The sequence below is a fragment of the Bombyx mori genome, chromosome 26 (assembly GCF_030269925.1).
Source record: "Bombyx mori chromosome 26, ASM3026992v2".
NCBI lineage: Eukaryota > Metazoa > Arthropoda > Insecta > Lepidoptera > Bombycidae > Bombyx > Bombyx mori.
This window is the reverse complement of record NC_085132.1, coordinates 9104125-9120064: the sequence shown is the minus strand read 5'-3', so window position 1 is coordinate 9120064 and position 15940 is coordinate 9104125. Positions and strand designations below refer to the sequence as shown.

The window sequence follows — 15940 nt, the reverse complement described above, 5'->3', positions numbered from 1 at the left end:
CCCCACTCTTCAAGCCGAAACGCATTACTGCTTCACGGCAGAAATAGGCAGGGTACCTACCCGCGCGGTCTCTCAAGAGGTCCTACCACCAGTAATTACGCAAATTATAATTTTGCGGGTTTGTGTATGGGCTCTAGTAATCACTTAACACCAGATGGGCTGTGAGCTCGTCCATCCATCAAAGCAATAAATAAAAAAAGGAGTTAATCTAATTGAAGTTCAATTAAAAACCTCTGAAACTGTTGATACTAATACCAAATAAAACGCGCTTTTAATCACAAAAGCTAAATGTCGCTTATTAAGCGTAATGTCGCTTAAATTTAACAACCTTTCACGCCTCGATATGTAGACGGGTTTTCTTCCCGGTGATGCCACATACCTACGTGTAGATGAAGTTTTAATTCAACGACAACATTTTTTTTTTATTGCTTAGATGGGCGGACGAGCTCACAGCCCACCTGGTGTTAAGTGGTTACTGGAGCCCATAGACATCCACAACGTAAATGCGCCACCCACCTTGAGATACAAGTTCTAAGGTCTCAAGTATAGTTACAACGGCTGCCCCACTCTTCAAGCCGAAACGCATTACTGCTTCACGGCAGAAATAGGCAGGGCGGTGGTACCTACCCGCGCGGACTCACAAGTGGTCCTACCACCAGTGATTACGCAAATTATAATTTTGCGGGTTTCATTTTTATTAGACGATGTTATTCCTTCACCGTGGAAGTCAATCGTGAAAATTTTTTGAGTAGGTACGTATTTCATTTAGTGTAGATTAAGTTTTGAATCAACGACAACATTCAGATTAGGCTGTCATAAAAAACAATGCACGTGTCGCACGCTCGTATTTCTCATTACACGGGAATCACAACCCGGGAGTTGTTAGAACGGGCACGTTCGTTTACGAAAAAACCCTTTAGGGATTTTGCATGAATTGGTTTTAGGGTTTGATTTCGAGGTCGAAATTTTTTGATGTCACAATTTAGCTTTTAATTATTCATTTATTTGAAATAAACACCTTGTTATAATTTACTGTATTTATTATAGGTTATTGTGGTATGGGCCCGGTCATCGTTCTCGTCGAACCCGTCGCTTGCGACGAAGGGCTCGACGAGTAAATTAACCCAAAGACACAGGGCACTGAGTTTCTTGTCCGGATTTTCTCAGCGGGTCGCGTTTCCGATTCGGTGCGGAACACGGCTCTTGCTAAGGCCAGTGATAGCAACACTTCCGGTTTTAGCTCCGAGAGCTTACCTACACGCTAGGGTATAGCTGAAATAACATATCAAGACTATCAGCACCGGTAGAAAAAAAAAGAACATTTTTGCCATGGCTGTCCCTAATATGAAATCTCTTCAACGGTGTTTCTTAATCGCTTAAACATAGTTATCCTCAGACGAGGTTTGACAAGTACCTTGAACAGTTTGGCTGTGTTCTACCGCTACTGATGTCCATGAACCAACTCCATAGAGAGGTTCGAAAAAATGGGAAACTTAAACAGTCGTACGTTTAAAAATGAACGATAAAAAGTAGGTAGCGATATTATTTATTAATCGCAATCAAATTTTCAATTTACTCTGGAGGGAAGAGAAAAAAAGAAAAAAACAACAAAACAAAGGGAAAAAACGCTTCGTAAATCAAAAAACACGTTTTATCTTTCAATTTCGCACAGTTGAATTCGTTCGGATCTCGTTTCCAATATCTTAGATCGTTTGACGTGATAAAATGTTCTGACTTCACATCCTTAGCTTAGGATTTTTTTTTATTTTTTTTTATTGCCTAGGTGTGTGGACGAGCTCACAGCCCACCCGGTGTTAAGTGGTTACTGGAACCCATAGACATCTACAATGTAAATGCGCCACACACCTTGAGATATAAGTTCTAAGGTCTCAGTATAGTTACAACGGCTGCCCCACCCTTCAAACTGAAACGCATTACTGCTTCACGGCAGAAATAGGCGGGGCGGTGGTACCTACCCGTGCGGACTCACAAGAGGTCCTACCACCAGTAAAATGCGAGAGTGATATTTCGATTTGTTTTATTGAATATAGCTGACCCGGCACACTCCGTAGTGCCTCAATTGATAAATAACTTGTATAACTAAATACTAAAATCTAATATAACTAAACTTTTGTATAAAATAACCTTAAAACAAACAAAAGGAATCCGTCCGACGGGGGACACAACAAAGGAAATTGTTTGTTTTTATATAATTGTTTGTTTTTATATAATTTCGAGCATTTTCATATTTATCTACCTTTTAAACCTTCTCTGGACTTTCACAAATAATTCAAGATCAAAATTAGCTAAATCGGTCCAACCGTTCTCGAGTTTTAGCGAGACTAACGAACACTAATTCATTTTCTATACTAATATTATAAAGAGGAAAGATTTGTTTGTTTGTTTGTTTCGAATAGGCTCCGAAACTACTGGACCGATTTCTTTTTCCATTAGAAGCCGACATTGTCCCTGATGAACATAGGCTACTTTTTTTTTTTTTTTTGGTTTCATGTGTGTTTTAATGTTTCCGAAGCGAAGCGAGGGCGGGTCGCTAGTTATATATAGATAGATTTTACAGGAAGTATAAAAAAATAATGAAAAATTCATTATCTATTTTCATTACACATACGAGTGGACGAGCCCACGGCCCGTCTGTGCTTACGTAGTTACCGGAGACCGGACATGAATTGCGTTACGCACCTTGAGACGTGAGGTTTAGTCTCAACTGTAAATTATAAGGGCTGTTCCAAACCGGAAGGCATTACGGCTTAATTAAAATAAGCCGGGTGGTCGGACCTAGCAGTGTGTTCTCAGAAGATCCCCTACCACTGGTAGGAGGGTTGCTGTCCTAATACCTTTAACTTAGGTCAATCAAAATACTATAGACAGTTATAATAAAAACGATATTTTTCTAATAGCAGCCGATCTTGACAGGGTTGCAACAGTGTATTAAATTGTGGCTACGAAAGAAACAAACAGACATACCCAGACTTTTTGAATTTTGATATAAACTTTATAATCTAAAAGTTGAGATATCGATGCTTTTGCTTTTTTTTTTTTTTTTTTTTTTTTTTTTCCTACCTAAGCTGATAGCCCTAGCGGCTATATCAGCGTAGCCCTAACTTTAGTAGGTGAGCTCACGGGGCTCAAACCTGACGATGTTGCTAACACGAACCCTAGCAAGAGTCGTGCTTCGCAGAATCTACCACCGGATCGGAAACGCGACCCACTGAGAAGATCCGGCGAGAAACTCAGTGGGCTGTGTCTGAGAGTTAATTTACTCGTCGAGCCCTTCGTCGCAAGCGACGGGTTCGACGAGAACGGTGACCGGTGCTTGAATTACCTAAAAGCACCGTTAGTGGATCGGGCGGGATTGCTTTTGCGTGATTGATATGTGATATCAATCACGCGATTCTTATAACTTTTATTGTTGTCGTCCCAAGTCTTTCCTATTACTAAAAAAAAAAAAAGAATTAACACCTTTTTCACACTCGCTCATTCAACAGTCCTCGTCATTTTTCTTTTTTTTTTCCTTTGTATTGTTTTCTTCCTTTCTTACCATTTTCTTGAACTTACACCTTAACGTTCCGTTCCAAAATCTTTTCATACATACCCATCTTACGGCTTTAAAGCTCCCAAAACTCAATCGCAAAAACCGAAAGCCCCGAAAAGTCTATTGTCCAAAACTAAATCTCATCAATTGTTCACAGATCCACGGCGCAATGGCAGACGACAGAACGAAACAGATTTCGAGACGAAAATTTCGACAGACCACTTAAAGTTCCAACAAAATGTGAACAATGAAACTGGAAGTCGTATTCAGCCTTGAACTGGGCAACTTCACAGCGGACCTGCAAGATCTATCCACATCCATGTATCTAACGGACACTTACGTGAACAGGACGCTGGAAGTGAATTTGACGACCAATGACTTGGTGTACTCGAATCAGTTCGAAGACGATCCCCTAATTGTGTTTTTAATTATACTAAAATGCATGATAATGCTGTTCATAATATTGGCAGCGATATTTGGCAATCTGTTGGTGATAGTATCGGTGATGAGACACAGAAAATTGCGGGTCATAACGAACTATTTTGTCGTGTCGCTGGCTTTGGCTGATATGTTGGTCGCTATTTGGGCGATGTGCTTCAACTTCAGCGTGGAGATCACGAACGGGGAATGGTTATTTGGCTATTTCATGTGCGACGTTTGGAATTCGTTAGACGTGTACTTCTCGTCGGCGAGCATTCTTCATTTGTGCTGCATCAGTGTCGACCGATACTACGCAATCGTCCAGCCATTGGACTACCCGTTGATTATGACCACGGCCAAGCTCGGCATAATGTTGGCTGTAGTTTGGTGCAGTCCGGCATTGGTCTCGTTTCTACCGATCTTCATGGGTTGGTACACAACCGAGGATCATTTGGACTTCAGAAGACGCTACCCGAAAGTGTGCAGTTTCACAGTCAACAAAGTGTACGCAGTGATATCGAGCAGTATAAGTTTCTGGATTCCCGGTGTGATTATGTTGTTCATGTATTACAGGATTTATGTGGAAGCCGATAGACAGGAGAGAATGCTGTACAGGTAATATTTTTTAAAATTTCTTTATTACGTAGTCAAGTAAATGATATTTGGAGGCATCCGGTGTTAAGTTGATGCCGGCACTCGTAGTTATAATAGCATTGTTTATGCAACCGCGACTCTTGATTGTAAGTCTCAATTGTATGGTAAAAAGGTTGTACCACCCTTGATACCGGAATGCTTTACGGCAGAAATAAGCAGGATGGTAGTACCTACCCTTGCAGGCTCACAGGCTCAGTATTATTATTTATTCTTCGTGGAAAACATCCGTGACCATGATCTAAGTAATTGTAAGACAAAAAACGATGCATGGATGCGGGATTCGAACTCATATCTCAAGGTGGGTGGCATTTACGCTGTAGATGTATGAACTCCAGTAACCGCCTAACACCAGGTGGGTGAGCTTTGAGCTCGTCCACCCATCTAAGCAATAATAATAGAATAAAAAAATATTGCCTACTAGTAGCCAATCGTGACATATACATGTGGCAGGCACGCTGGCACTGCATAAACCGACCCAATTGGAGATACTTCATAATTTAAGCCGTACCTAATAGTTAATTCTGAAATCAGAACTGCACTAACTGGTCTTGAATAATTCACAGCTCTCGTTAATAATTAATTCAGCATTTACTATTCGTATGTGACGTTTGCACATGAAAAACGTCATTAGTGACGTCATCAGTGTAAATTAACGTGAACTATAATCTATTTTATACCTTTAAACGAGCAATTCTTGTATATTAATATATATGTATATAATCTGAATCTCGAATACAGGGGATTTCGGGGGCGATAAATCGATCTAGCTGCGATTTATTTTCAGAAAATGTTGTTTTATTCGTGTTTTCAATAATCAACTCTTCCCGACATCTATTGGCGAATAATAATACTATTTCAAACTAACCGCTTAAAAGACACAACAAGATGGCGTTATCAAAAAAAAAACTCGGTCTTCATCTATATATTAATACGTAAAGCAAAAACTTTGTATCCCTTTTTACAAATATTGCGCGGACGGAGGAGCATGAAATTTTCCACACTTATAGAGAATATAGAGAAGAAGTGCACAATGCTAACATTTTTTTAAAATAATGCATAAAAGATACATTAAATCAATAAAGAAAACATTACACACACTACATACCATGTATTTGACGCACACATGCATGCATACTATTTATTGTCAAACTTTTGTTCTTGACGCCTGTTGTCAAATTGAGAATAGATTAAATATTGTTTGTCTTTGTTAATATTTTTTATAGTGTAGTCTTGGCGAAATTTGTGATTATAGAAGTATAAAATACAATCAAAATAGTGTACAAACTTACAATTCCAATTAATTATATTCGAATTTCGACTACTGCGGGACCACTAGTCTAGTACTAATATATAAATCTACAGTGGTTTTTACGGATGTTCCGTTATAACTACTGAACCATGCATCCGATTGACTTTAAGCTTGGTATTCATGTAGAAAATACATGGACCTACATAATGGATAGGCTAATATTTATATGAGTGTTGGACTCCCTACACCAGTTGCGGGGGCGTTAAAAATGAGAATCTTTGTGGAGGCGAAAAATAATAATTTAAATTTAAATGCCCCGCGAAGCGGACGGGTACAGCTAGTATTATAATAATAATATGTTTTCTTTAAAACTAGCTGAACCGGCAAACTTCGTAGTGCCTCAATCAATAAATAAAAGACCTAAACTTTCGTATAAAATAAACATAAGACAAACAAAGGGAAAAACAAAATTGTTTTTTTTATTTAATTCCGAGCATTTTCATATTCACCTACCTTTTAAACCTTCTCTGGACTTCCACAAATAATTCAAGACCAAAATCAGCTAAATCAGTCCAGCCGTTCTCGAGTTTTAGCGAGACTAACGAACAGCAATTCATTTTTATATATATACTAGCTGACCCGGCGAACTTTGTTCCGCCTCTAAAGGCAATAAATGCGTAGACTTTTGATTTTATCAAGGGAAATTTTTGATTTGGATAATTAATGTAAATAAAAAAGCAAGTATTTTATTGATTCTTTATTGGACATGTATTTTAGTTGTTATCATTATTATTATAATTTTATTTCTTGTTCTTCTTTAGTTCTTTCACTCGCAATATTTCGAATCCTTGCATTACGGCTTCGTCGGAAAAGATGTGATCGTGTTGGTCGCGACATGGCTTTCTTAATGATTACCTATCTCGGCACAATAAGCTAATAGTAACTTGAAACAAACACATTAACCAGTCAACTTCAAAATTCTACTATAATTAACCATAGACTGCATTACGTTTATCTGTCAACTGCGTTTTGTTATTCCATATTAGTTGCGTTTTCTTATACTACGTTTTAAGTCACGTCTCACGGGGACGTGATAAAAAGTATCCCATGTCCTTCTCCTGGTTCTAAGCTACCTACCCACCAATTTTCAGCCAAATCAGTTCAGCCGTTCTTGAGTTATAAATAGTGTAACTAACACGACTTTCTTTTATATATATAGATAGATTAAAATACCAAACTTTTGTGTTGTTCCGACCAGTTAGTTATACCTCTATTAACTGCAGATTGAAGCATGTTTTAATATAACACAATCATAGCATCTTTAATTAAAATTAATACAGCGTTTTCAAATTCAAAATTAAGTCTCGCATTGTTCGTAATAACAAACACGGAGCTTGTCCCGAAACGTCGCTTCCTTTGCAAGCTCCTTAACAGTTCCGTTCTTAAATAAAACAAGTCGAATCTTCGATAACTCGGTAACTTTCGAATGAATCTCTTAAGGCTTCAAAGATCATTTTAGACGATATTCAAGCTGATGTTTATTTACGGGACTTCGTTAGATAAATTGAGGATTCTCACGAAAGCGATGATTGGTTGGAATTTTATTAAAACAAATTTTGAGGGAAATCATGAAATATCTATTTTTAGAATCGGTGTATAGAGCGCATGCGCTTTGATTGACGAGCTCACAGCCCACCTGGTGTTAAGACACATAGACATCTACAACGTAAATGCGCCACCTACCTTGAGACATAAGTTCTAAGGTCTCAGTATAGTTACAACGGCTGCCCCACCCTTCAAGCCGAAACGCGTTACTGCTTCACGGCAGAAATAGGCAAGGTACCTACCCGTGCGGACTCACAAGTGGTCCTACCACCTGTAAAGAGAAAATCAGTAAGTCCGGCGAGAAACTCAAAGATTCGAGTTAAAAACTCCGACCGCATCACGTATCTTGACTGAATCGAATTGAAATAAAATGGCGCCAGTAACTAAGCATCAGAGAGTCAGTTACCGCGTATATACGATCTTGAATATTTTTTTAAACAAAACAGTATGTATATAGGTATTAAAAATGTAAAAACATTTCTCTTTAACGGAGTAACAAAATAATAATTGGTAATTCAAGGTTAAAATTCATTAAAGCTTAATTTTCTTTTACGCGTTTATGTGTTTTCAATGATTTGCTGTTTTTTTTTTTTTTTTTATTGCTTAGATGGGTGGACGAGCTCACAGCCCACCTGGTGTTAAGTGGTTACTGGAGCCCATAGACATCCACAACGTAAATGCGCCACCCACCTTGAGATATAAGTTCTAAGATCTCAGTATAGTTACAACGGCTGCCCCACCCTTCAAACCAAAACGCATCTCTGATTCACGGCAGAAATAGGCGGGGCGGTGGTGCCTACCCGCGCGGACTCACAAGAGGTCCTACCACCAGTATGTATATGTGATTGTGTATATATGTATGTATATACTTTTTTTTGTGTGTATGTATATGTAAATTAATATAAATTTAATTGCACCTACCACTATTCACTCTGCACTACCTTTGGTTGACTGGCAGAGAATGCCTTAGGCATTAAGTCCGCCAATGTAAATTTTACATCAAGTGTAATAAATAAATAAATAAATAGTTACACAAAAACCGACTTCATTCGTATTCTAATATTTGCCAGCAGTTCTAGAAATTATTTTAATCTTAACGAAAATTCGCGAAACCGAATTTGTATTGAATATTAAAATCTTAATTTATGCAAATCCAGTTCGGTTTTCGGTAACCTAAGCACAAACTTGTGCCGTTCACGCCGACTAACTCGAGCTGACCGACAGAATTGATTTAAATAAATTATTATTAAATGAAATTGTTATTCGATCTAAATGCATTTTTTTGACTGGAAAACAATTGTTAATATTATCTGAAAACGCTTAGTAGTTAATCTTTAAAGAAACACGCACAAATTATATTAAACTAGAGGTCCCGCAGTAGTCGAAATTCGACTATAATATAAACACTTCTATAATCACAAAATTTCGCCAAGGCTACACTATAAAAAAATATTAATAAAGACAAAGAGTATTTAATCTATTCTCAATTTGACCACAGACGTCAAGAACAAAAGTTTGACAATAAATAGTATGCATGCGTGTGTGCGTCAAATACATGGTATGTAGTGTGTGTAATGTTTTCTTTATTGATTTAATGCATCTTTTATGCATTATTTAAAAAAAATATTAGCATTGTGCACTTCTTCTCTATATTCTCTATAAGTGTGGAAAATTTCATACTCCTCCGTCCGCGCAATTTTCGTAAAAAGGGATACAAAGTTTTTCCTTCACGTGTTAATATAGAGATTTTGTGACTACCACTTACTATGAAAACGTCATTAGCTAAATTCAGGCATCAGTCAAATATCTTGCGCTCTATGACAGAGGCATGCTACAAACGAAATTTGTAGTTAAATACTTCTCTAAATCGTTGATGTATTATTTTAGATAGTTAAAGTCACTTTGAATTTTTGGATCCATTTGGTAGATGTGAATATTTCAATCCAGATAGATGCTTTTTTTTTATGGTTGAAGGATTACTGGTGGCCCGGAGGCCTTTCCAGTTTCACCAGGACAGGTGGGCGAGCAAAGGCTCAGCCAGGAGGGGTGGGATTTGCTAACAGCTACCCGAGCGCCTCCGAAGGCAGCTCAAGAGCAGCTGCTTCCCGAATGAATCTACTACCGGATCGGAATCGCGACCCGCTGAAAAGATCCGGCGAGAAACTCAGCGAGCTGATTCATGGGTTAGGTTGCACGGCGAACTCTTTGTCGAGTTTGACGAGTGCGGTTACCGGGGTCCCTAAGCCTGCTCATAGTGTTAGAGCTGAAGGCGTCTAGTGCAAAGGTTATTGGATCTGATGGATCCGTAAGGACGTTCCAGATAGATGCATGTGACTAGGAGATGTATGGAAATAGCAGTGCAAGGTTGAGGGGGAAGAGGTCGACCGAAAAAGGCATGGATGGAGTGTGTGAATGACGTTACGAGAGAGAGAGCAGTGAGTGTTGAGATGACGACTGATAGAAGAGAATGGAATAGAAAAAATCGCTGTGCCGACCCCACCAAGTGGGATAAGGTGGAGACAAAAAGAAGAAGAAAGATATGTCAATTCACAAAGCAGTTCTTGTCAAGTTAATAAACTATTTGACCGACGTCGGAACTCGTCGAACTCATTTAGGTAACGCTAACGGTACTACTTACTGATATGCCATGAACGAGGCGTATTTATCTGGTTGATTAAGTAAATATATCTATACTAATATTATAAAGAGGAAAGATTTGTTTGTTTGTTTGTATTGAATAGGCTCCGAAACTAATGAACTGATTTGAAAAATTCTTTTGCTGTTTGGAAGCTACACTATTCCCGAGTGACATAGGCTATAATTTTTTTAGAAAAAAATTAGGGATCCTTACTAGAACTCCAATAATGTAACCCACGGTGTAAAAAAATTACCTAAAATATTCTTTACATCGCGTACCCTGCGAAAACTATTGATGATAGAATAAATTAATGTACTACGACTTTGTAGAACACATTAATTATTATTTACAAAAAGTGTCGCGACAGCATATGTCTAACTATTACAGTTATGGCGCAATAAGTCAAATATCGTTGAATTTTTTGTTAAAGACCCGAGCGGAGCCGGAGCGGGCCGCTAGTAAAGAATATATCGATACGATCCTCTGTTTAACAGATCTATTTTTATCCGACCTGTATTTCAGCATCTATCAAACTTCGAATGTGTTTTATAAACCCATTAAATTTTGAGTACACGTCGATTGAAATTTGCTTTTGCGATTTAATTGAATTAAAAAAAAAGAACGCAAAAATCGCGTAAAACAAACTCGATTTTTACCACTTCATTAGGCTTTCAAGCGAAAGAAAAGTATAAAATTTACATAGTATTAAGGTTTGTAAAAGTTAGGAGGTGGGGTGGGGTGTTGGGAAAGTTCGCCCCTTTGTTATCCAACCACAATTGGCGTTTGATGACCAGATGATTACATTACCTCAACTTATTTGAAGGTCCTAATTTTATATTTGGACAAATAAAAATTACCAGCATTGTTACAATTACGTTGGGCGTAGGTTTACTCAATTCAATATCATTATATTTCATAAAGCTTTAATAAGTTAAGCTGTATCATTTAAGACTTTTCAAATATTTATACATTTTTCATGGTCACGGATAACTAAAGTATAATTTGTCGACTTTTGAAAAATAATAATAAAAGCCATCAATTTTTTTTTATGCTTAGGTATTACATATATAAAATTTTAGTATAGAGTATCTAACTATCTAACTAATTTTGAAGTCGTCGTGGCCTAAAGGATAAGACCTCCCGGTGCATTCGTGTTGAAGCGATGCACCGGTGTTCGAATCCCGCCGGCGGGTACCAATTTTTCTAATGAAATATGTACTCAACAAATGTTCACGATTCACTTCCACGGTGAAGGAATAACATCGTGTAATAAAAATCAAACCCGCAAAATTATAATTTGCGTAATTACTGGTGGTAGGACCACTTGTGAGTCCGCGCGGATAGGTACCACCGCCCTGCTTATTTCTCCTGTGAAGCAGTAATACGTTTCGGTTTGAAGGGTGGGGCAGCCGTTATAACTATACTGAGACTGTAGAACTTGTATCTCAAGGTGGGTGGCGCGTCTACGTTGTAGATGTCTATGGGCTCCAGTAACCACTTAACATCAGGTGGGCTGTGAGCTCGTCCAACCATCTAAGCAATAAAAAAAAAAAACTAATTACTATTATGATTACAACTAGCGTGCAGCTAGCTAGTGAGTTTTAAGGTCTCAGTTTTTACATTAAAACGGCTGCCTTACCACTCAAACCGAAAGGCATTACTGATTCACGGTAGAAATTAGCGCGGTGATGGTGCCTACCCGTGCGGACTCACAAAACTACCTAACCCAAAACTAGAAAAAAATGCCGTTTAAAATTACTAGATTGACAAAATCAAAGGAGCAAAATCCCAGATTAATCTTTTCTCACGGGTAGGTCACACAATCCGAAAGGGATTTATTTGATTTTCTTTTCGATTTCTTTCCGAAGTTTGTAGGCATGGTTGAATTCTGGTCCATTTATTGATTGTCGATTCGAAGAAGACCCGTAATATCTACTGAATTGATTTAAGTAAGTGGAAATGTGGAATTTAAAGTATGGCTTCTTGTGTTTGGGTAGCTATATAATACCGACTTTTGTTACAAATTATAGAAAAATGTTTGTTGATGACATTTTCTTTATTGCCTTTGTAAACAGACGATGGTGAAATGTGACCTCATGGACTTCTCATGGACTTTATCATGCCAGGGCGCAATAAAACCGCTGCCTATCGGTACAAAATATGGTACTTATCAATGAACTTGTAAAACTTAGTTCGCCACGATCTCGAACTTAGTACTACTGGTGGTAGGACCACTTGTGAGTCCGCGCGGATAGGTACCACCGCCCTGCCTATTTCTGCCGTGAAGCAGTAATGCGTTTCGGCTTGAAAGTTTGGGCAGCCGTTGTTATTATATTGAGACTTTAGAACTTGTATCTCAAGGTGGGTGGCGCGTTTACGTTGGAGATGTATATGGGCTCCAGTAACCACTTAACACCAGGTGGGCTGTGAGCTCGTCCACCCATCTAAGCAATAAAAATAAAAAAAACCTTCAAACCGGCTGATGTCCGGATAACTTTTTCTCAAAATTATGACGCAGTCACTTTTTGAATGGCTAACACCTAACAAGTGCATGAGACCAGATAATGTCCAAGTTGTGCTTTGCTTACCAACTGCTTATTCAAAGCGTTGAACGTTAAGGCTTGTGAAATAGCAACTCAATAGTAAAAAAAAAATCTCTTCAGTTTTTTGTGACCATGATTGCGTATCGCCTCAGAAGCCGTTTCGATTTTACTTATTCACCCAATATCCAACCATTTTATATGATTTGATAAAATCCAAATACATGTTATAGAAAACAAGCTATTAACAAGTGAGGCACGCAAAGGCGTTGAATTAGAAAAAGATCCTTACTTTAATGGAGAAGATAGTGCTATACAGTCCGTTTCCAGAGATCTCTTTTGCCACGTACCATTCGACTTTGGAATGAGCTCCCCTCGACGTTGCTTCCCGATCGCTATGACATGTCCTTCTTCAAACGAGGCTTGTGGAGAGTACTTAACGGTAGACAGCGGCTTGACTGTGCCCCAACATCAGGCGGGCCGTATGCTCATTGGCCTCCTCCTTCAGTCGATCGCTCATTACTGAACATCGCGATACGCCCGCCTGTGACCATTTTTTGTATATTTGTAGCCGCTTATGTCGGTCAGTGGCTAAGTGTAGTGCGTGGTTCACTCTCCTGTCCAGATGCCCGGACGCTTGGTCTCTCCATCTTTTTTGACTCCGACTGCTGGACCCTCTTCCATCCACTTTACCCATCACTATGAGTCTCTCCAGATTATCGAGAGGGCTTTTTTGCTATATGACCAAAATAATGGAGAATTTTAATATCACAACAACAATTTGCAAGTATCGGTCGTTAAAATGATAAAACAAAGTCATGATTGATGTAAAAATGACAGGTTCCAAATTCAAATGCAATTTCATGTTTTTTTATTTATTGCAATGCGTATTTAATTTAACTTCAAACTATACACATACAAAATACTGATTCGTTGGCTCATGTACTAGTTATTTAGATTTATTTTTCCGATGCTATTTAAAAATTCCGTCGCAATGCAGAATGTAATATTCACAAGGTATGCGTGCAAAAGTTATATAGCATCGACAATTAGATTTCAAAAAAATTGACATAAGATGTGGTTTTTTTTATGAGAGAATCCTCAACATTGGTGGGTTATCAATGAGATTATAGGGTTATAATCACTACATAGTATAAAACAAAGTCGCTTTCTTTGTCCCTATATCTGTCTGTCCCTATGTATGCTTAAATCTTTAAAACTACGCAACGGATTTTGATGCGGTTTTTTTTAATAGATAGAGTGATTGAAGAGGAAGGTTTATTTGTATAATAACATCCATTAAATAGTGGAGAAATCAATAGTAAATTACAGTTTCCGAAGCGAAGTGAGGGCGGGTCGCTAGTCTCATACAAAACAGAACACGAACCTTATTATTAAGGTACAATTGGCTTAAACGCTCTTTGGATTGAATGAAAATGAGTTGAGGTATTTGTTGCGATAGATGACAAATGAAATCTCATATAAAATATGCCAAAACCTTCGGGTGGTTTTAGGGCTTGTTACATACCCTTTCAAGGGCTCTTGAGCGACCTCAGCTATTTGCCTCGAAGGGAAAAGGTCCATGGCTTTTGTTTAGAGCCACTTGACAATCTCTTGGAAAGCCGCAATCGAAACCGGAGCCCTTTGTTTAAATATTATTTCATAATTCTATTTACTTATGTAATCTATACATGTAAATAAAATTGGAGTGTCTGTTTGTAATATTGAAATAAGCGCTTTTTACTACATGCATATCGACGCTTAAAAGGCAAACGTGACTAAGTGACAATAACTGCTTTGTACATAAATGATAGGCAATAACCATATTCGATGCGCAAAAAATATATATTTTTATAGGTCTACTAGCTGACCCGGCAAACATTGTTTTGCCATATATAAGATTTCTAGGGAATTTCTAGTGTAGAAAAAAAAACTAATTTATTGTAAGTGTGTAAGGATGTGGTAAATGAGTGAAAGAGGTATGTAGTGCTGTGAACGATGAGGGAATATATAATAAAAATAACAAAACCTCATTCAACCACATAATACCTCAATATAACAAAAAAAAATGTCCAAATAAAAAAAAAAGGTTAGGGGTGGACAACCCTAATTACTTAGGGGTATGAAAAATAGATAGTAGCCGATTCTCAGGCTTACTGAGTATGCTTAAAAAATTTCATGAGAATCGGTCAAGCGGTTTCGGAGGAGTATGGGAACGAACATTGTGACACGAGAATATTATATATTAGATTAAAATCATTTTAATCCTACAGATAGATTTGTTAAAATATAATTTTTTTCAGGTATTTCAACTTTAAATTAGTCTACTGTAAAGTTCACGCATTGTCGCTTAGTCACGTTTGCTTTTCAAGCGTCTATATGAATATTTATACGGTACATACACCAAAATAACATTTTTTACAATTTTTATCTGTCTGTATGTCTGCCTATCTGTTGTTGCGGCTAATCTGTGGAACGGCTCGACCGATTTTGACGGGACTATCACTGATAGGTAGCTGATGATATAAGGAGTACCTTAGGTTACTTTTTTTAGACTAGCTTTGCCCCGCGGCGTCACCCGCGGTACGACAATAACCGCGGGTAGCATCGCGGGACTGAGCTATCATCAATAATAAAATTTAATGTTTCCGAAGCGAAGCAAGGCCGGTTCTCTAGTTAATATATATAAATGTATACCTTTGTTAAAGAAGTCATTGACTAATGCACTATATACGTCGGATTTGCTTTCATTATGTAAAACAACGATGACAGAAAGAAACCCGCAAAATTATAATTTGCGTAATTACTGGTGGTAGGACCTCTTGTGAGTCCGCGCGGGTGGGTACCACCGCCTCGCCTATTTCTGCCGTGAAGCAGTAATGCGTTTCGGTTTGAAGGGTGGGGCAGCCGTTGTAACTATACTTGAGACCTTAGAACTTGTATCTCAAGGTGGGTGGCGCATTTACGTTGTGGATGTCTATGGGCTCCAGTAACCGCTTAACACCAGGTGGGCTGTGAGCTCGTCCACCCATCTAAGCGACTCACAAGAGGTCCTACCACCAGTAATTATACAAATTATAATTTTGCGGGTTTGATTTTTATTACACGATGTTATTCCTTCACCGTGGAAGTCAATCGTGAACATTTGTTGAATACGTATTTCATTAGAATTACAATTGATAGATAATTATTTTGTTTCAGTGCGGACTTAAGTCTTTGGCCGGCAGTGTACCTATTAAAAAGACGTCCCTACTTTAAAATTCTATGGCTTAGATATATAC

General features: G+C 38.1%; 1 protein-coding gene across 1 annotated transcript in view; it reads left to right on the top strand.

Annotated features, from left to right (window-relative positions):
- LOC101746929 (octopamine receptor beta-1R) overlaps positions 1–15940 on the top strand; it is a 58642-nt gene that overhangs the window by 30697 nt on the left and 12005 nt on the right. The window contains exon 2 of the mRNA XM_004922076.5: positions 3711–4588. Within this exon, the coding sequence (XP_004922133.2) occupies positions 3801–4588 (788 nt within the window). The 5' untranslated portion in view covers positions 3711–3800. The remainder of the gene's footprint in view (positions 1–3710; positions 4589–15940) is intronic.